General features: G+C 37.3%; 1 protein-coding gene across 2 annotated transcripts in view; it reads left to right on the top strand.

The window, feature by feature from the left end:
• Positions 1–469: 469 nt before the first annotated feature.
• CCDC50 (coiled-coil domain containing 50) overlaps positions 470–23,196 on the top strand; it is a 68,742-nt gene continuing 46,015 nt past the window's right edge. The window contains exon 1 of one of the 2 annotated variants that reach the window (XM_012642286.1): positions 470–1,108. In XM_012642286.1, coding sequence (XP_012497740.1) covers positions 1,060–1,108 — 49 coding nt within the window. In that variant the 5' untranslated portion in view covers positions 470–1,059. The remainder of the gene's footprint in view (positions 1,109–23,196) is intronic. The other variant, XM_012642295.1, reaches the window with a different exon arrangement.

The following is a 23,196-nucleotide window of genomic DNA, read 5'->3' as shown; positions in this document are numbered from 1 at the left end:
GATGAGCCCATCTCTAAGGAATGGGGGGCAAGGGGCAGTTTCCAAAGGGAGGGAGAATTCTGTTGCCAGGAGATGAAAGAGGAGAAGTTGTCTAATTCAGGGAGATAGAAATGTCACAATTATAGCCATTGCAATGTGTGACATACTATAACAGTGATATGTCTGACACACATCTTTATCACCCCCAGTACCTAACATCACACTTGGTAGACTGCATGCAGTTTTTATGAATCAATGAATCAGTTCCTCCAGCTGGTTGTGAACACTCTCTTCTCTAAATTGGCTCAAAATTTCATCAGCTGCTCTTAATTCTGTGCGTTGTACTGGAGGTTTTTTATGCCCTTATTTTATCGCCTCCGTAATCCTAGGTGCTTTTTAAAGGAGTGTCTGAGACAGAGGCAGGCACTTGTAAACATCCTGTGTAAATTTCAATCCCAGACCCAGAGCACAGATTGCTACACCGCTGACAGGACCGATTATATTTTGGGCGACCCGTGTGGCCTTTTCGTTGAGGCCATTAGGACACAAAGCCTTCACCTAAAGAGGAGATCCTCCCGTGGGAGGGAGGCAGGGCTCAGAGGCGGGGGCACAGCGGGGCCCCAGCCTCAGGCGCGTCACTGAGCACAAAGGAGACACCAGGGAGGCGGCGGCGGGAGCCGATCCTCGCTTGCCAGCCACTCGCAATTGCGGTTACAGACCTGCGGCTCCCCTCCCCCTCCCAGGCCTGCCCGGCAGCCTTTCTGTCTCCTCTCTCCCTCCGTACTGGACGGCTCGGGTCTATTTCCGGGCTCCGGATATTTGGTATCGATGAGGGCTGGGGTCGCGGAGCAGGTGGCTGTGTTCGGGCAGCTGGACGCGTAGCCTGCTGTGCCGGAGTCTGTCTCCCGTCGCCTTTGTCGCCAGCCCTTGCCCGGCCGGCCCACTTCCTCCTCCCGGACCGCGCGCGCTGCCGGCCGGACTTCGCGCCGCGTCGGGCACTGCTGCTGCGCTGTGGGGCCCGCTCGGTGCGGGCGCCGGCCGGGAAGCGGAGGCGAGGGACAGCCAGGACCCCGGCCCAATATGGCTGAAGTCAGTATCGACCAGTCCAAGCTGCCAGGAGTTAAGGAAGGTAGGGGCCGGGGTGTTAGGGCGGGAGGCCCCCTCTTCTCTCCCCAGCCCGGGTTCTCTCGGGGCAGACGCGTCGTCATTTTGGCCCCCGCGGCCCGCGCACGGCACCCGCCTTGTGCTGTCCTGGCCTGGAGGTGGAGGGAATTGAATTTAGGTTTTTCTGTGGGACCTTGGGTAAGTCACTTACGTTCTAAGCCTTTTTTCCTATGTAAGCGTGTAGGGGGAGGATAGCACCACCCCCAGCAAGTAGTTGTACAAATGTTCCCATGAATGGCAAAGCCCTTAGTGAAAGCTGAAAAGCTGGGTAAATGTTGCTTGTTGTTAAAAATCAAGGCTGGCTTGAAGGCTGGGAGGTGGGGAGGGTTTGGCGTTCAGTTCCGTGTGGAGCCTTTGTTTTGAAACATGACTCTTCCCTCCTTCTCTGCCCACTTTGGCCTGCATCTGGCTGGCTGACTTTCCTACCTTCCTCAAGGTTTAAAAGTTTAGTCCTGGCATTGCCCTGCACAGGCCGGTGGGAAGTGGCCACAAGCATTTTCTTTCAAAAAGCAGTGAGCGAAGGGAGCATGGGACTGGTGACCTTGTTTTTTAATGGTGTCCAGGAAAATAGTGATTGATTAGTATTGGCCTGGTGTAGCTAACAGCAGGTGGTAGCCCTTGACATCCCTTCTCTGTTCTTCATCAGCTGCCCTGGGACCTAGCATTTTTTATTGAGGTCTTGGGTGCTGGATCACCTTACCCTTTAATTATTTTTGGCTTTCCTTTGGTCACAGAAATTCCAGAATGCTATTGGAAGCCCAAGTTCCAATGGCTTGCAAAGCCTGCCTTTGTTGTGGATGTCAATTGTTTCAACTGAATACTGTGGCCTGACATGTCTTGGGAAGTGGAATTGAAAATAAGAATTTTTGCTTTCTTGGAACTGCGTGTTTCATTGCCAGCTTAATTTGACTCACATGGTCTGGTGGGTGCTCAGGCCAACCCAGAATTCCCACCCAAATTAGTGACTCCTTGGCTGCTTTCTTTCCCAGGGTTTCAAACACTAAGAGACTAGTGATTTGTTACTGATTTTATGTAGAATTTTTAATGGGGCTACAGTTCAGATGTGAGATAAGATGTGAGAGTCCTAGTCTTAGAGATTGGTTATTTCTTGCTTTTGGATGTGAGGGGGTGTGTGTGTGTGTGTATTTTGAGTGTTTCTCTAGAGAAGAGTGATCCGTGTGTAGTGCTTCCTTGGAGTAGATGATGAATAGAATGAGAATTGGAGTTCAAACAAAACCTGATGTGGAATATTAATCATATAGTGCTGTGATCTTACCCAGTTTCCTATTCATGTGAGTGACCTAGAAAAAACTTAAAACTCTCTTTACTTACGTTTATGTTATCCTTAGTTTTTGATTGTTTTTTAACCAAGGCATGAATGATTTATTCTAATGTATTATTTCTCAAGGAGTACCACAAACACCTTCTGTATAAAAATGTAAGGTTTTTCTATTCCCAAACTCTAGACTTTAATATATTCAAATTGGCTTTCATTTAACATAATATGGTGTTTGGCAATCCGTGTTACATAGTCTGGTAAATTGATAAGGAAATTAGTGTGGCTCTTTCATGTGTCTTCATTAAATTAAAATGAAATATTTATTAAGTTTGAAGGTGTTCAGAAATTGTTGAGAAGATCATTGCCTTTGTAAGCATCTGACCTTTCTGGCTCCTGGTTCCAAGAACATCAAAGGAAATGATATACTAGAAATGTTTTACCACTGCTGGTGAAGTTTTTGATCTGGGAAGTATTCAAGTCTAGTAAAGTATATCTTTCTCTAATATAACTCTTAATTATGGCCCAGTTACTCCCTAGCAGTGTCTTTACTCTAATTAAAGAGACTAAAGCTGGTGCCATGATGGGGTAAAACATACACAAACATTGGGACTGTTGTAACACTGAAACACGACAACTAAATTTGAGAAGATTTAGTAGTAGCAATTTGACACAAGATTTTTGAATCTCATTTAAAAAAAATCTCTATATCTGTCTCTTCCACTTCCCTTTTTAACTTAAACCTTTGGTAGATTTATATATATAATAGTTACAGTTTATTATAAGTTGGTGTCATGGTGTAGATTCCAATAGAGATTGTGAATAATGCAATGAATGTACGCCCCTTTCCACTGCCATTTCTTTAGGAGTGAGGTGGGGCACCCTGTGACCTTTCTTGTGAACATCTCAACAGAGGTCATGGGTAGCAGCTGACATTCTAGTAAGGAGATATTTGAAAATCTTTGTTACGTTAAAATCTAGTGCTTGCTTACTTAGTTTTTAAGGAGGTCAAAGATACTTGTCATTTGGACAGAACTTTTTAAACACACACATACAACTACGGCAGTATTTGTATCTTGGGAAATCTCTCTTAAACCAGGATCAAAGGGAAATGTTTGAGTTCTTATGCAGGTGAAAAGACTTAAGTCACCTAAATGTCAACACACGTCATTTTTTTCTCGTTAAAAGCATATTTGGAACATCTACATTTTGTGATGGACGAATTCTGTTGCCAATATTTAGGAATAATGCTTTATTTTTTACTGAAACTTGAGGTCCTATGCAACAAGATTTGAAATAATTCCTAGCCATTTTTTAAATCACTAGATCTATAACTAAAATGTAACATGCAATTTGGGAATGTTAGGTAAAGGAATAGACATATTCCAAGAATATTCTGAAAGCTTTTTAGTTTAGAGTTCATAGCAGAGCACATATTTTTCTAAAAGTAGTGCTTTTTCTAAGTACTTTTAATCAATTGACAAACAGATTTTTTTTGTCAATTTTAGTCATCTTTACAGAATTTTCTTTCTGAAACAGCAATCAAGACTCCCCATTTTCCTTTTTGCTTTCTCCAGTAAGATTTCCATATCACTACTTAATTTGAATTTCCCACTTATTACTTAATTTTACTATTTCCCCCATTTATACAAGGTTTTACATTATCATAAAGTTTTCCTCTGAGAGCATTAGCATGTTCATCAAAGCCATTCTAGACCTTTTTATCAACTTCTTTGCAATTTTTTAACTGTTAGTTTTTCCCCACTTTTAGCCACTTAGCACATGCATTCTAACTCTCCTGCCTTCTTTCAGTGTTTACCTTATTTTATCTTTCTTACAGCGCTTTCCCAAATCTTGTTTTTTATTTTCTATTCTTACTGTTTTTTATATGGAAAGTTCCACTAGCTCCAAAGTTGGTGAACTCTGTGTGTGTGTGTGTGTGTGTGTGTGTGTGCGCGTGTGTGTGCTTAACATCTGAAATCAGTGTACCTACGAGTGACTTATTTCTTCAAGTATAGGTAGCTAGCTCTTCTGGGAGCACGTCCTTTTTCTTTAATGAAAGATAAAATTTAATACATTTTTTGAAATGTCTATACAAGAAAACATACCTAGAAAGCACTGATTAACTGTACATTCATGACACCCCAATCACATAATGGGGTATATTAAATTAATGGCATAAATCTAGAACTTCAAGGGAAAGATACAAAATTATGTCTGTTACAATCAGTTAACCCAGTAGTCCCAAAGATCTAAAGCTTATCACATGTACAGTAGACATCTAAAGTGATGGCAGTGTCTGTGAGATGTACATAATCTGGCTCCAGGCAAACTTGCTGTCCCTTTTATTCAGAATTCCACAGCAGTTTTTGTTATGGTTGCTTTTTAATGAGATCCTGGCTGGATTTCCTTGAGCTGGGAGGTCTGTGTCTTACCTTGCTTCACCATCCCCATCTGGCTTCAGGTCTTTCATATACTCAGCAAATATTCAGTGAATATTTGAATGTGTGAATAAATGAATGATTGAATGAGTACATTATTAGATGTTCCCTGTTTAGGAATCTTATCCTAGCATAATTATTTTATACTTCTTTTTGTATAAGCTCCTAAGGGCAGAGATAATGCCTTTTAGCCATGTGTGTCACATGTCATTAATGCCAACATGAAATTTACAAAAACTTCTGAATTAAAAAAAAAATTTTTTTGTAAGTATGTCTTATAAGTAGAATTCATTCAACATAGATGTGTGTGTGTGTGTGTGTGTGTGTGTGTATAAAACAAGGTAAAAAGTGGATCATTGCTTTCTCTTTTGGCTTTGGAGGTAATAATTAATAGAATTTTAGTAAAAACATTTTAAAAATGCTATTTTGTAGTTTTGATTTTTATTTGAGAATAGGTTTAATTTTTTTTCTTAAATATAAAGCAGTAAACAATTTGGGAGCTGGAAGGAATCTTTGATATGGACTTAAAATAATAATTATTGATCTACTGTGTGCGATGTATTGTGTGAGGGTAGTTCCACAATAAAAAAATGCCCTGTGGTGCACAATCTTCATTGTGGTGTAGAATACATGAATTTGTTGAAAAGAACCCTCTAAATTCATATGTGCACCCAAAGTGCCTCTTGCATAAGGAAAAAAATCTTTTAGGTTACTGCTATGTGTGTGCATGCAGTACTTTCTTGAATGAATAAATGAATTTTTTTCAAATGAATTATTTGTAAAATAATTTTTTAAACTAACAAGTATTTAAAGGACAACTCCCATGAGGGAAACTATAGAGTTAATTGATATTTTTAAAAGAGATCTCAAAGTAGAAAACATTAAAAAACACTGATCTAGGCCAGCGTCCTCATTTTCCAGCTTAAAATCTGAAGGCCAGGAAAAGGAAGTGAGTTATGCTAAACCGCTGAGGGTATAGCTAGGAACTGGCAAGTTAGGGTCTAGAATTAGAAAAGTTTAGAACTGTGAATATTTACACAGTTTAGTCTTCCCTCCTTCCTCCTTATCTACCTTCTCCCTTCCTTACCCTTCCTTCTCTCCTCTCCCTGTCTTTCTTTTAAATTGTTCTGTAGATATATAACATTCATTCCTGATGTGTTTCATCTAATACTGTCATATGTTTAAAAAAGTATAATGAAAATAATGATTGACAAGACTTTCAGAGATTTTATGAGGTTATTTTAGGGGTAGTGTTTCATATAGATCGTGAATTAACATAGCTTTTATTTTTTTAATTATATTTTTTTGAGCTTTTATTTTTGATTCAGCAAATGAATTATTCAGTAAACTATAGGAACTCACACTTTCCTCAGTGTTTTCTCTATCTGAAAAATCACACAAAAATTCAGGTCTTCTCTGGTATACTCAGCCTGAAAGGGCTAATGTTTAAGGGCTTAAACTCTCTAAAACTGGGGTCCCCAATCCCCAGGGCTGGGGACACTACCAGTCCCTGGCCTGTCAGGAACCTGGCTGCACAACAGGATGTGAATGGCAGGCCAGTGAGTAGAAGCTCCATTTGTATGGACAGCCACTCCCCCATCACTCACATCACTGCCTGAGCTCCCCCTCCTGTCAGATCAGCATTAGCTTCTCACAGGACTGCAATCCCTACTGTAAATTCCGCATGTGAGGGATCTAGGTTGCATGCTCCTTATCAGAATCTAATGCATTGGGGAGCGGCTGCAAATACAGATTATCACTAGAAGAGAGGTTTGACTGCACAATAAATATAATGCGCTTGAATCATCCGAATACCATTGCTTCCCCGCCCCTCCCCCCCATCTGTGGAAAATTTTTCTTCCTTCACTGGTGCCCAAAAGGTTGGGGACCACTGCTCTAAAACTGAACATATTAGGGATGTAAACTCAAAGAAGCCCATAGGCCATGGTCTTTCCTCAGTTCGTGTCAGGGACATAACAGCTATTATTGAGATAAGTGAATTTTGCCTCAGTGACAAAAAGCAACATGATATGCTACCATTCATAAAACAGTTGTAGATCCTACCAAACTTAAGTAAATCCTGCTTGAAATCCCAGTTCTCCAAGTGCAGAAACACATTTAAAAAATGAATCACTCTGATCCATAGAAGAGAAACAAACAAACCTTACAACAGCTATATTTCCAGTTTCAAAGGTAGCCGCTAGTAGTGCCATTGGGTTGATTTTAACTGATGCCCCATTTAAAGGTGTCCTATGCTTCAAAAATGTGAAACTAGGATACCCCAGATCTTAGCTAAGACCTACAAAGGATAATTAGTTTTTATATTCAGAAAGACTTTGGGAATTATTTAGATGTTGGAATCTAGAATGTTCCAGGTGTTCGAATTTAGAAACCAGTGCAAGAGTTCTCAGATATTACTTAATAAAGGACATGATAAAGAAACAGTAATTACTTCCTTTTGTCATCATTTCATTTAAAAAGCACTCACACTCACATACACACATACATTAAGTGTGTATGCATAGGATAGTTGCTAACCATACACTGAAGTAAAAGCAGCAAAGACTTTCTAATAAACCATAGCTAATCTATAGCTAGTCTTGTTTATATATCAGCGTTCTTCCTTTTTTCTTTTTCTTTTTAGTCAAGTTCATTGAGGTATAATTTACATACAGTAAAAATTCATTCTTCTTAGTATATGGTTCTGAGTTTTGAAAAATGTATAGTCTGATAACTACCACTACAATCAAGGTATAAAACAGTTCATAACCCCCAAACTTCTCATCCTCTTTCACTGCCCCCACCAGGCACTGATTTGTTTTCTGCCCCTATAGTTTTGCCTTGTCAAACATGTTATATAAATGGGGTCATATGGTAAGTAGCTATCTGAGTCTGGCTTTTTTCTTGTAGCATAATGTATCTGATATAGTGCATGTATCAGTAATCAGTAATTCCATTCTTTTTATTGCTTAGTAGTATTCTGTTATATGCCTATACCTACACATACTGTTTATGCATTCACTAGTTGAAGAATATTTGAGTTGTTGTCAGTTTTGGTGGTTATAAATAAAGTCACTCTAAACGTTTATATGTGGGCTTTTTTGGTGAACACAAATTTTTGTTTCTCTTGAATGGGATTGATGGGTCATAGGACCAGTTTATGTTAAAATTGCCAAACTGTGTTTCAAAGCGACTGTACCATTTTGCATTCCCACCAGCAATGTGCATGTGCTGCAATTGCTCTGCATCCTTGCTGGGTTTGATATTGTCAGGTCCTTTTTCTTTTTTTTTTAAACAGGTGCGTAATACTATCTCATTGTGGCTTTAATTTGCATTTCCCTGATGACCGATACTGTTGAGTATTTTTCTTGTGCTAATTTGCCTTTCTTATGTTGTTTGTTGAAGCGTCTGTTCTAAACTTTTGTCTAGTTTTTAAAATAATTAGATCATTTTCTTATGAGTTTGGAAAATTCTTGACATATTCTGGATATAAGTCTTATTATATATATAGTTAACAAATGTCAGTGATTTTTAAGCACGAGTTCAATATCAGAATGATGTGGGGATCTTTATTATAAGCACATTCCTAACCTTACTTGATAATTAGCTGAATCTCTTAGAGATGGTTTTAGGAATCTCTAGTTTTTACATACAGACTCTACACTTGGACTTATGCAGCAGACATTTGGAAAATACAGAACGAGAATACTGTGGCCTCCCCAATATAGGGATCCTCCCCTGTTCTAATTTCTTAAGTTTTTCATTTGATAGCTCCTTTATCTGATAATGTTAAAGAATGAGCAACAATTCTACCCAGTAATTGAAATTTGTTACAGGGGCCTGCAAACTGCTGCCACTTGTTTTTGCAACTGAGTTGAGAATGGTTTTTACATTTTTTAATTATTCAACAGAAATAAAAAGAGGAATGTTTTGTGACATGTGAAAATTATATGAAATTCAGGTTTCAGCATTTATAAGTGAAGTTTTATTGGACCATAGCCATGCTCATTCATTTACATGTGGTCTGTGCCTGCTTTCATGTTATATAGGCAGAGACGTGTAGTTGTGGCATAGACTATATGACCAATAAAACTTAAAATTTTTATTATCTGGTACCGTACAGAAAAAAATAATTTCTTTTGAAACCATTTTCAGAGAAACTTTCAAAAAACTTTCTTATTTAAACTTTTTTGATATTTGAGTGATAAGTATGAACACCAGTCATCATAACTTTGTCTTAATAGTACCCTTGGGAACAATTGTCGATTTAATTCTTATGATAGCATATTTAATTATTGTAGTGACTTTTAAAAATATAGACTTTTATCCTTTTTCTTAAGAAGAAAGAATTTACACTCCCTATAAGTTTCTAGGAACTTGAAATCTGTGTAGAAATCTTACGTAAAGTAAGGGTATGCCATATGCCAGCTTTGACTAAAGGTCTGTGGGGCTTTCAGGAGTAAGGTGCATGAGCACCCAGCAGATTCAACTTTTTGCAAAAGTTTGCATATGTTTTTTAGCTTATTACTTATTATCTGTTTTATTCAGATCTTGTTACCGAGTTGACTGAATGAAGTATGGATTTTGTCTTCTTGGAAACTTGTATCAGAGGTACCTTGGCTAATTTACCACCAAACTTTGAGGGCTTGTTTCCAGTCCTGATAAAGCTGTCTGATGACAAATCCCAGAGGAGTCTCCCCTGGACTTTTTTGGCTTTTCCTTTTCTAATGAGTCATAAAGTCCGAGTCACTTCCCATTAAATTTACACTAGGACTTTTAACTATATATATTACAAGTGTGAATGACTTAAAAGAGTATCTTTCCCTCTTCACTACCTCCCCATCAGCAACAAAATTTGTTTTGTTTATTGATTATGAAGGATTATTACAGTCACCAGTTTTTGAGTAGTAGCACCTTCCTACCGAATACTTTAAAATATTAACTTTTTCTTTCATATTATGAAGTTCTGTAAGAAGATGGAAGGTTAGGGTTGACAAATAACTGTGAAAAACTCCTTATTGTCTAGATGGGAATCTTGAAATAGAGAAAGAGAAAAAAAGGGGCTTGATTAAGATACTCGTTATTCCCATCTGCACATCTCTAGTTTATCCTAACATCTATCTGGGCCAGCAGCTATTTTGGAAGGGGCTGTCCTCTCTCAATGTCTGCATTTATTATACAAATCACTTTCTGGCTTTGCCTATAAAAGATTTTCTATTCTGTCATTGATTGCTGGATTCTAACTGGACATGTCTGCTTGTTTTGTTTTCCCAGGCTTCTATGGTCAGACTTCATTATTTCAAATTGTGCTTTAATGTATCCAGAAATCATTTCTTCTTGTCTGTTGTTTTTATGATTTCTCCATTAAAGCTCCATATAGCTGATCTTCGAAAGATCATTTGGCTATATGTCTATGTTAAAGTGACAGACTGGAGGTGGAAAATATTGTTAGGGGGCTACGGATGCCACTTTCCTGTGCTTTTAACCCCTGAATTCCAGGAACTTGGTTTTAATGGCACTCAGATTTCTCAAACTAGGATAACTTTCAAGGCTTAAAGGCAGGGTAGCCAGATAATTTGTAGGCCATACCCGAATAATTTCACCAGAATAGGTATATACTGGTAACTAATGGGGTTATTGCTGAAGTACCATAGGAAGTTGGATATGATGAGTGAGCAAGTGAGGTCCTTGTTACAAAACTCTTTCTGGCTATATAAATGTAAAGTTTTCATTGACTCTTAAAACCTGAAGGTTACCTGTCTCCCATAGATTGTCTTGAGGTTCTTAATTTGTTGTCTATTTTATAATTGATTACTACATGAAACGTGAAATCTGCTCTTTAGAATGTAGTAAAAATCATTCTGGTTTCATTTATTCATATTTGGTAGTAATAAAATAGAGTTTGTCAAAACTCTGTTTTTATTTAGTTAGCTTTCTTTCTAGAGTATAAAATTTAAGTTCAACTAACTTCTTTGTAAAGGGAAGTATTATATTAATACCTTTTTTTAATTTTTTTTATTTCAGGATATTATGGGGGTACAGATGTTTAGGTTACGTATGTTGCCCTTGCTCCCCCTAAGTCCGAATTTTAAGTGCGTCCGTCCCTTGGATGGTGCGCATTGCACTCTTTGTGTATACATATACCCGTCCCCTCCTCCCCCCTCCCTCCTCTCCCCTGCCTGACATCCAATAGATGTTATTCTTATATGTGCACTTATGTGTTGATCAGTTAATACCAATTTGATGGTGAGTACATGTGGTGCTTGTTTTTCCATTCTTGGGATACTTCACTTAGTAGAATGCGTTCCAGTTCTATCCAGGAGAATACAAGAGGTGCTATATCCCCATTGTTTCTTAAAGCTGAATAGTACTCCATGGTATACATATACCACATTTTATTAATCCACTCATGTATTGATGGACACTGAGTTGTTTCCATGTCTTTGCAATTGTGAATTGTGCTACTATAAACATTCGGGTGCAGGTGTCTTTTTTATAGAGTGTCATTTGATCTTTTGGGTAGATGCCCAGTAATGGGATTGCTGGATCAAATGATAATTCTACTTGTATCTCTTTAATATTAATATCTTGAACCTGGATTTGAAAGACCTGTTTTCACATCTCCTCTTTGCCATTTATTAGCTATACGAACTCAGAGAAAATATCTCTTAAGTTCCAATTTCCTTATCTGTTCATTGGACATAGTGTTTACTATGCCTAATACATGGGTTTGTGGGAGATATTAACTGAAGAACTGGGTATGGAAACATTTTGTAAAATGCAGTGGTATACATTCAGTCTCTTGATTCAAGTTGCCCTGTAAATACTCCCACTTACCTCTCTTCCAGATCATGTTCCTTTGAGCCCTAACCCTGACCCTCTGCCTGGAGTTTCCTTGTCCACTATCCACATATAGCCTATTTCTCCCTCCAACCCCTGGCCTAGCTGAAATGCTGATTCTCTGTTAAGTCTACCCTGTTTCTTTCCTGTGTATCTCATCAACTCATTTGGAAGTATTTGCTTCCATAAGCAACATGTCTCATTCTTTGTATTGGGCTGTTAGTTCTTTCAAGATGAGTCCCATAGCTGACTGGTCTTAGTATTTCTTAGAGGTCCTTACACATAGGAGATACTTCAGAAAACTTGTTAGAATATCTTAAAATTTTTGCTCAGTGGGCAGACTAATCATTTGTAAGTGAACTAATGACACTAGAGTCAGAGGTATGATCATTTGCATGAATCACTGGATTAGGAGTAGGGAACTAGGAGCAAGTTATTTTTACTTTTTGTTGTATGAGTTATTCCACTTTTCAAATTCCTATAGGAGGTTGATTGCTGTTGAGATTAGCTCAATGCCTAAACCCACAGTAGTCTCCTTTGGAAGCAATAATCTTACCTGTTTAAGGATTAATTTTAGTGACATAAGACTCTGATAATATGTGTATATTTTTCAGTAAAGTGATGTATCATTTTGTTGCTGTTACTACAGAAGCCACTTAGTTTCATAGATGGTATTGGATTCCATCAGAATTTTTGTGTATACTCTTTTTTTTCTTTAGATTTATTTTTAGATAAAAGGTAGAAGGTTCTTATGCAGTTTTAACTATACAGGTCAAACACAACATGTATTTTCCAAATTCATGACTATAAAGAGAGATAGTTGTGAAGAATCTGAAAGTTTGGAGTTGGAAACTAAAGTAATCAATGTGTAGAGAGTGAAAATTTGTAATGGTGTATGATAAAAAGGGGAGAAAGCATGAGCAAGAGAATCAACTCGAGTTGTTATTTGGGGATGATACGTTTAATTTGTAGTTGTTTTAGAATGATCTCTTCTAGCTTCATATGGTATGTTAGAAGTTAATGCTGCTTTAAAAACATTCAGTCCTACAGAAAACAAATTTATACTTCTAAGGAGTTACATGAAATTGTCTAAATCATCTAAATAAGTTTGACTCTTTAAAAAACAAGTGAGGCAAATGCATCCTTTATAGCAGAAAGGTATTTGCATAGCTTGTCTTCCTTTTCACAGATGCAGGCTGCCCCTGATTTTCTTTCAGTTCCTCTGCAGGGACATTACATGATAACCAAGTATACCGTAGGGTATATGGAAGGCAATTTCAGTAGCAATACATACAGAAATCTAGGGTATTTAGAACACATTCTAGATGAACTGAAAAAATTTGGTGATCTTCAAGAGGCCTTCAGAATATGAAAGATGTTAGCTTTCCCAGGCTGTACTCTGATCATCTGACCTCAGGAAAACCTTTTAGTGAATGACATAGTCCACATTTGTATTCATTGGGCAGTTAGTGACTGATAACCGTGGTCTCATTTTACTCTAATACTGAAGGCTCTGTGAGAACTTCTAGTTGAAACAGGAAAAGCTTACTTTTTTATAAGGCATCAGATTGAACGAAAGGTTATTTTAAGATTTACTAGTAGTTAAAGCATTTATACAGATGGATGAAAGCAGATGTTTGTCAATTTGGATGCTAGAAATAGTGGATTCAATAACAACAGTGAAAAAAGCAATAGTTGGTGCAGGAGAAAGTTATCACAGCAACCATCCTGTATGAATAGGCTTCCTGTTGGCTACAATTATCACATTATTAGATGATATGCTCATATCCAAGAGACAAATGTATATCACTTATACTCAATCAGCTGTATTTCATACAACCTTATATCTAAGTTGAATGAGTTCTTAAAGATAATTTAGACTGTATCCTCAGAGTACTAGCTCTCATTTGGAAAGTGACTTGTAAAAGGTCATTTGGTGAGCTGCTAACAGAGCTAAGACTAAAATTCTGACTGGAATCTGGAATTAAGAACAGGGCTCTTTGTACTTAAATTTGTTTGTACCTTATGTGCTACAATAAAACCCTCATATTTCTATATATTGGGCAAGAAATATCCACATTTCTTATGTTTAAGATGCCAGATGTCATGTGGATTTGGCAGAAAGCTTTTATTAGAGCAACTCAAAGTACAGAAATCAGGAAAAGCCATCTAGTTTTAGCCATGCCCCAAATTTTTAATCTATATGTTAATATGTTTCTTAGATTCAGAATGGCTACATTTGTACTTAATAGTCTACCTTCATACCATTCTCGATGATGACAATTTGATGATTCTTCTATTTCAGTAAACTGTAATTACATAATTTTCACATAAAATTCTACTTTGCTTTCTGATCCTGGACATTGAACTGCAAAAGTGTGGAGTGATAGAGCTTCTTAAGCATTTTAGACATGTGATTTTACATTAATTCGGGCCCACTATGTGTATAGGAAACACATTCTCCCTCTCCCAGCTTTTTAAAATTGGACATCTAAGGGTAGAAAGAGCTATAGAAATTCAGTAAACTGTTGATTATATTATAATTCCTTGCCAGGAAACATGTCTACAGGTTCTGAAGAGCAAGTTGTCATTGCATATTCCAGTATAGATTCTGTACTACGAAAGTAACTAGATCTATGTTGTTAATCAGTGACTTAGTGGGACCTTGTTGAACCCCAAATTTAGGCTCATGTACCCGATGGTACAAAGGGCTGAGAAACTTAAGTATTAGAGTCTAAGGGATTTGATGAGGGAGTCCTAGAGCTGGGATGCTTAGCAATTTTTTTCTTAATTTGGTTGAATGTATTTTGGCATTTTAGGGTACATACTAAGGGTTCAAAATCTTTTCTTTTTAAAGCTTTATATGGGAACTTTACTATTAGTCTAAAATTAGATTTCTAAATGTGACAGAAGCCCGTCATTCCCAGGAGTCCCCACAGTTGCTAGTGGGTGGTAGGAGTTGTCATTTGAGCGATGGCTTCTCTTTTATCCAGGAATAGGTTTTTTTGTCCTTTTGATAATTTATATCCTAGATACTTAATAGTCTCTTTGTAAATCTGAGTCTTTTTCTTGTTTATTTTATAGCCTCTGCCAGGCCAGAAACATTCATGTCTGAATGGTGTTCTCTCTTGGGTTTTACTAGCAATAAGAAAGTTATCTACATATTGTAAAAGGATTTTATTAAATACCTGTTAGTTGGAGGTTTCTCAGATCCCTGGCGAGGATTTTCCCAAATATCGTGGTGGATTTTTTAAACCTTTAGGTAAAATAGTCTAACAAAACTTGTTTGGCGTTACTCTTAGGATTCTGACATTCAAAAGCATGGATGTCTTGGGAGCCTTTATCTAATGGGATGCAAAAAAAAGACATCCTTTAAATCTAAAACCATAAAGCAACATAGGTCTCCTGACAAAGATGGTCAGTAAAGTATATGGATTTGAACTATTGGCTGTATTGCCTGAACAATCTGGTTTATGGCTTGAAGATCCGGAACAAATTGGCATTCCTGTGAGTGAGGCTTGAGCACCAGCAGCAGGTGGGTGTTATAAGGGAGATTGACATGGGTACATTAGGGCTTGCTTTAGGAAAGTCTCTAGCTGGGCTTATATTTTTCTTCTGTGTTTTCTCTTTTACCAGATATTGTCTCAGGTTAGTATCTTGTGTGTTTTTTTTTTTTTTCAAGATGACTTTTTCTAGGTGGGCCATTATGGCCTGACCTGGTTTTCTGCCTGTCCAGATGAGATGCAGTCTCTTACCTTGCTCAGAATTTTTTTTGGTATCTTGCAAGGAGACCCATTGTCTGGCTGCGGCAGCAACATCTGGAAGGTGCTGGCATATTCAAGTGGAATCTTTATTTCTAGATGTCTAGGGGAAAAAACAATTTGAGCCTTTAATCTAGCAAGTACATCTCAATCCAGGAGGGGAACAGGACCTTTAGGCATATATAAAAAATTAAATTTTAGGTTTGTGTTTCCAAGATGACAAACTTTTAGGTTGTAGGCAGGGACAAGTCACAGTTTTTTCTGACTCTCTTGCGACCACAGTAGTCTCCTTTGAATCAGGGGATAAGGAGGTGTTAACTATAGAATATGTGGCTCCCATATCAATAAGAAAGTCAACCAGTTTGTTTTTCACTGTCATTTCTACCTGGGGCTCCTGTGGTAATATGATGACAGATTGCTCTATCTAGGTCTGTTGGATCCCCTGGACTTTTTTATTTTTTATCTGTATTTCCCCCCTCTACTTTTTCTGTCCGGATTGAGGGGGGTCTTACCTTTCTTTGCTGGCTTTGCCAATTTGGGACAATTATTTTTTTAGTGGCCCTCTTTTTTGTAATATGTGCATTGATCTTTTCTTAAAGGAGGGTGCTCTTTTCTTCTGTGATCCTCCCTTTTCTTCCTTCTCATCAGTTTGATGGTCCAGCACTGTCGCCAGCAAGGTTGCCTATTGTTTCATTCTCCTTTGACTTTTTTTTTTTTTTTTTGCGTCTTTTCTGTTGTAAACCTTAAAAGCAAGTTCTACTAAATGTGAGATTGGCAGCCCAAGGGCCCCGTTTTACCTTCTGCAGTTTCCTCCTGATATTTGGGGAATTTTGGCTGATAAAGGTCATATTTACTATTTTCTGATTTTCAGGGGCCTTGGGATTGGCAATGGTGTATTTCTTATACGCCTGATACAACTGTTCTACAACCGGGAGGGGTCCCTGCGGTTATCGCTGAATCTCTTGAACTCTATTGAGGCTTTTTAATTGTGGGACTCTTTTTAATGATCTCTTTAGAATATAATTTTTATAATGCTCAAGCAAGATTATCTTCTATCATTTACATCCCAGTTTGCCTCAACTATAGTGACAATGTCAGATTTAGGGCAGTTATTTCTATCTTCAAGGTTAAGCTGATGGGCTTTTGTCTTTTGTCTTTTTAATAACCGTATGGTGTTCCTTGGCATGAGCAAAAAATATTCATTAATGCTTGAATATTAGCCCGGGTGGGATTATATGTTAAAAAGATGCAGGAAAACAACTTGGCCATGCGTTTAGGGTCATCCCAATAGGAGGAGGAGTTATTTTTTTAATTCAACAAGTCAGTGTGGGAAATGGGGAGTGTATCTGCATCATACTTGCTGGCTGTCCCTTGGCATTTAGCCCTCCGACCAAGAACTGGTCAAATGGAAACGGCCTTGCTTGAGGAGTCCCAGCTCCCTGGACCAAATTGGGTACCCTGTCGAGTATGGGATGGTGAGACCATATCCTGACTTGCCTTTTATTCACTGGTGGGAGAGCTTGGCCCCTTTTTCATGGCTACTCCATATGGTGGTGGGTCTAGGGGGGTCCGCCTGGAGAAGAGGAAGAGGTTCAGGTACCAACTTGGCAGGTGTCAGCTGATGGGGTGATGCTGGTGCTAGTGGAGGTGCCAGATGCATGGTGGGAGGATTTAGAGCACTGATCAAAACCTCATCTTGCTCATCTAATCCCTTAGACTCTGATACTTTTGGTTGGAGTTTTTCAGGCCTTTACACCATCAAGTTGTACCTTCTCTGTGTAGACTCATTCTGATGTAATCACATAAAAGCCTGTACATATGAGATTTTATCTCATTTTCTTTTTCTATTATAAAACAATTTTAATTGTATAATAGTAATATAGTTTAAAGATCAGTGTAGGGGCCATTTTTTTTCCTGAATCTAGGGAATATGCGGTCAGATTGTATTATAAAAAAAAATCATCTTTTTACCTTTTACTGGTGCATCCAACATCCAGGCAGCTAGAGGGACTCCTCATGTGCTCGAATGCCAGTCAGGGCCACCCGACCACATACACAACATCCCTTTATGGTCACCAGAATTGTTGTCAAACCCTAAATTCATGCTTGTGTACCCAATGCACAACTAAAACCAAACACTATGACACTGGTGCTTGGAGATAGAGAAAGGTTTATTTGATTTGGCTGAAGTGAGAAGATGAGAAGACAGGAGAGCGAGATCTCTCGGATCTATCTTAAAGAGATGAAGTTATGTAGCTAGGGAGCAGGGGAGGGGGAGATTTGGGGAACCGAAGGAGGAAGTCTGTGTTGCTTTTAGTCTCACGTAACCAAACTTCTGGGCATCAGCAGCTAGTGAGAGCTTTCTCGGGGGCATCCATTCCTTCTGCAAAACAAACTCATGGATTTTCCTCGTTACCCTAGAGTTGTATTCTCTTGCTTGACAAAGAAACACTACATCAGCAGTTGTTAATTACTGGGAAAACAAGGGATACAATGCAAAAAGTGACTGGTACAAACAAACAAGGGTCTAGTCAAATTGTACATTATTTCAATCATTAAAAAAATGCCTGGGTACTAAAATTTCAAGAGGCCTGGCTAAAACCTGACTAGAAGAAATACTTACTAGAAAATAACTAATTATAAGAATTCGTTAACTTTGATGATGCCAATAATAATAATAATATCTATTTATTGAACCACTTCTTGTTCAGTAGCAGATGCATTCTTTGGCCCTTCACGTACTTTATCTAATTTAGTCCTCATAATATTCCTTATTTTACACATGAGGAACCTGAGGCTCAAAGAGATAAAAATATTTGCCCAAGGTCTTTTAGCCTATAAGTGAGCAATATTTGAATCATGATCTATACTCATATAGTTGTGAATTTGATGTTTCTTTCTGAAATGCTTCTCAAACATTAAGCAGAATCCAAAACATACCCATGTTGCTACTCTGTATACTCTGTTTACTTTTATATTGTGGGAGAAATCTCAGCATCCTCCTTATTGGAATCTATCACTATAATGGGCAGCTTCAATTTTTGCTTCTCTCTTCTCAGAGTACTAGTTGAGCTTCCACCCTTTATTGAGAATAGAGAACCATCAAAAGTTCACATGTAACTTAAGTACCAGTAAGATGAATATAAATTTCTTACTCAAAAAAAAAAAAATTAACCTACTCTGATGAAACTACACAGAGAACAAAAGTGGTTGACAGAATCATTTCTTAGAATCTATGTGCAACTCCCTGTTATCAGTGTGGGAATTTCCTGGGTATACTTTCAAAATACTGGCTAGCTTCTTCCTGTATACTGTGAGATCACTTCTTACTCTGTATAGCCTGTATTTCTAGGGGAAGAAACCTGATTTTAATGTAAGCCTACTTTTATTATAGTTAGGAAGATATGTCTCCTGATCTTCTATGGAGGCATTCCTCTAGATTGTATAACACTGAGTTGATTCTAGGAATGTACCCATGATCTTAAGAATCTTTTAGACAAACACATTTCTAGTCAGTGAACATGACCAGTTACTGAGCATGTGGCAATATGTCACAGTACAATTCCAGAAATCTCAAGATTTACTTATTTGCTTTCTATTCCTACTTTTTTATTTATATAATCGAAGATTACTAGAAATGTGTGTACAGTTTTGACAAATGGTTTCCAGAATGGAATCGTGAGTGTTGCAGTCTGCTTTATGGGAGCAAGATTCTAAGAGAATATTTCACCGTACCTACTTATCCCGTGATCTCTATCTAAAATAAAGTTGTTTGGGGATTTTGAGTACTCTTGATTGTTTGAAATTGAAATGAATTTACTAATCCTAATAGGAAAGAAGAAAGTGCTAGCTAAAGTATATACTTGCAGAAGAGAAGTCCCAAGTGGAAATATCTGACTCAAGGATAAATAGAACTTGCAGTAGCTAGTACTTAAGGAAACTCTCTTGTCATATGAAGCCAATAAACCAAAATGGTTTTTCTTACCCTGGTGTAAACTTGTACTTAAGTTGGGCTGGATGTGATCTTTTGGGTTTTAATGGGTATGACTGGGTTTATCCTGCAGAGGTTTAAGGAGATGGGTGGCTTTTCTTTCTAGGCTAAGGCAAACAGAGAACTGGCTGCCAAACCATTTGAGGGCTTGTGTAAGTGCCAGGAAAAGTGCCATTCAAACAGTGGAACAACAGAAAGTTGGGATTTCTTTGGGGATACGTGGAATCAAAATAAGTAAATTCTTGCTATCTAGATACTCTTTGTGAAAAATTGCTTTGAAAAATATTGTTTGCTACAGCTTCTATAATGGTATTTACCATTTTGAAGACATTTTGTGGCTGTCAGTGGTTTATTTTTTTATAATAATAGGTCTATCTCCATCAGAATAATTTGTGAGTGTGTTTTTTTAAAACAATAAACGTTCCCTGCAGTACTTAAATACAGTTGACTCTTGAACAACATGGATTTGAACTGCGCAAGTCCATTTATACATGGATTTTTTTCAACAAAATGTGGATCAAAAAATACAATATTCGTGAGACGTGAAGCCCATGTATAGGGAGGGCTGACTTTCCATATACTTGGGTTTCACAGGGCCGACTGTGGGACTTAAGTATGTGCTGATTTTGGTATCCGTGAGGTTCTTGGAACTAATCCCCTGCTTATACCCAAGGACGACCGTATTTATGATGCTTGTTATTAATATTTCTCTCATATTTCAGGTGAGCAAACATAAGTGATGTTATTATGTTTAAGACTATTAAGTTAGTGGTAGAGATAGGACTGAAACCAAAGTAAGAGTTCTCTTGGTTACACCATACTGCTTCCTGTGCAATAAGTATTCACTGAGTATCTCATGGAACCAGTGTTCTTTGCAATGTACTGCAGAAAACACTGTATAAGAATTTCGTCTTTTTCTAAGTGTAATTCTGATAATCATCTCTTTATGTTTAATTATAAAATTTTATAAATCCATTTAAAAATAAACTCAACCATTTCAAAACAGAAGTGCTTCCTTTTTACCTATTTTTATGATATTGAATATTTATTTAGTTACTGTGTAAGGTCAAATATTCCTAGATTGTTCTAAAGTTGAGCACCCATGTAAAATGTAATTGTTTTTTAAAAAAGCCATGGGTGACAAATTTAGGAGAATGCTTCTTCAACTGTGATCAGTTTAATTTTCAGGGCCAATTGAAATTCATAAATATATTCAATTGCTAATCAGAATCCAAGGTCCTTCAGTTTTTGATTGGTAAAATATTAGAGATTTGGTGAGTTTATTCAGTAGCAGTTATATTCAAAAATTGAACTCTCTTAACTATGTTGAATACCTGGTTCACTTTCCTTTCCAAGTAGAGATTTGTTCACATTGTCTCTGTGACTACATATACACATGGATTTCTTGATAAATGTAGAGTAACTCTTGACCTTCTCACCCTGATGAGGCTAGCAAAACTACTATCACTTTAGGGCTGAGGAAGAAGCAGCATAGGAGGAATGTCGGTATTCAAGCACTCTGAAGAAGTGCTTGAAGCCAAATCAGTGGGTAACCACTGATTTGACCACTAATATACTCAAGACCCTTGGTTGTCCATAATGACAAATTGAATTATAACTGTTAGTTAAAACATGAATGTGCTCATACATGTGCATACACACACATGCATACAGACACATAGTTAAAATTGTTTTAAATGCTGTGGAGCCTAATTCAGGTTCACCAAGTGGTCCACTTACGTAAATTAGCACTATCTTGTCTGTCACACATTGATTATTATCTAGAGCAGTGCTATCTAATAGAACAACTGTGATGATGGAAATGTTCTATATTCCACATTGTCCAAAATAGTAGCCCCATATGGCTATTTAGCACTGAAAATGTGATTAGTGAAACTGAGGAGAACTGAATTTTTAAAATTTACTTTTAATTTAAATTGAAATAGGTACATGTGACTGGTGACTAGTATATATAGTATGAAAAAAAATTATTCATGACCCTAGAGGATTGAATAATGATGGATCAGTATAACATACAGAATTTGGTCCAGTTTAAGGAAATCTTTTCTAATGTTGGTTTCATTCAACATTAGACCATGTGGAATGCACATCACTTGGCATTTTGAAGAAAACCTTAGCAACCACTGGTAGAAATATAAAGACAGAACTCAGGAATCAATTTGTTGGGGACTCAGACTAAATCTTTTTTTGACTTCAAAGCACCAATCTATAAAGTTGATTCCTACAACCCAAGATGTGTTTCTGGGCATTTTAGAAATTATTTATAGTAACATGAATCAGATAAATCTTATGAAAAGTTTTATTCATACCTGACAGTTCTACCAATATGAGTAAAAATTGCTCTGGTTCCACCCTGCTGCCTTTCTGCCACTCTTTTTCACTGTTCCTCTCACTCCTAATCATTTACCCTGTCAGATGGAAATTTCTGACTCAGCCATTTTTTCTCTTTTCCAATAAGTTACCCAGTTACTCTGTGGTCTCTGATAATGATGTAGATGGTCTGTGATATTAAAGTAGTACTTGTGATTTGAGGACTTACATTATCTCAGCATTTTCAAAAACCACTTTCCTGCAATCTGGTATGTCTGTGGTTAGCTATAACATATCTACTTGCCAAACAAGTGGTTTAGGTTACGGGGTTTTCATTTAACTTTGAATGTGGGAGATTAGGAAAAAACATAATTCAAGAACCTACTTTGATAAATTGTATCAGAGTGAAAATGTTAAGTTGTTTTGCTTTTCAAAATGTTTCTTTTCTGTGCTTAGCCTTGTGTGTTGGTTGAAATTGTGTGTGTGTGTGTGTGTGTGTGTGTGTGTGTGTTGGCACACATGTAAAACTCATGCTTATTACCCTTCTTATAAAACTATTGATGATATTTATTATATAATTTAGTGCTACCTTTTAAGTCCCCACATGATAACTGAATTTACTTTCATATTTGGTACTAATAAAACATTTCTTTGCAGTAAAGAATTGGCATTATTTCTCCTTCCTGATAATGAGAACTGAGAAACTTTTCGTATATCCCACCTTGCATTGGTGCTGAGGAAGATAATAGACAAATTTGGGGCCTTATGTAGACTTTATTTTTGTTAGCATAATTTTTTTCATAAGAAAACAAAACTTTCATTCTGTAAAGTTATAAATTGAATGCATAAAACATTACTACTGCAACTGATTTTTTTCCTAGTAAATATTTGTTGCTTCACTGTTTATATGCTTAAATTAGAATAAAGACATAAATCTCTTTTTATTGTAAAATATTTTGAAAATGATTAAATGTTTATGAGATTTCCCTTCATGGAAGATAAATTGGAAAATATAGAAGTATTTAAAAAGGCAAAACTACATTGTAATCTTACAGTGTATAATGTTAGCATTCTGATGTTGATGCTTTCTAATACTTTCTAAATTTAAGTTGGAAAATCAAGTATTTCAGCTGTAGTCTGAGTATACTTTAGAGAGGCTCCCAAGATCAGCTTTGGGTTCTGCCCATAACATGGACAGTACTTTTTAGGACTTTACCTGTGCGTTAGCCCATATGGTATGCTACAAGATGGTCATCTATAGGGTCTATGAAATAACTGACTTCAGAGTGTCAGTGGTCTACAAAATGCCCACTTGCACTTAGAGATTGTGAATGCCCCCAGGCTGGAACTAGTGGATAACTACTGTAGATTGGCAGGTTTTGTCCCTACTAATGACCATTTTACCTATAGTTA

The sequence above is a fragment of the Propithecus coquereli genome, unplaced genomic scaffold (assembly GCF_000956105.1).
Source record: "Propithecus coquereli isolate 6110/MARCELLA unplaced genomic scaffold, Pcoq_1.0 Scaffold10, whole genome shotgun sequence".
Lineage (NCBI taxonomy): Eukaryota > Metazoa > Chordata > Mammalia > Primates > Indriidae > Propithecus > Propithecus coquereli.
This window is presented reverse-complemented; position numbering and strand designations above follow the sequence as displayed.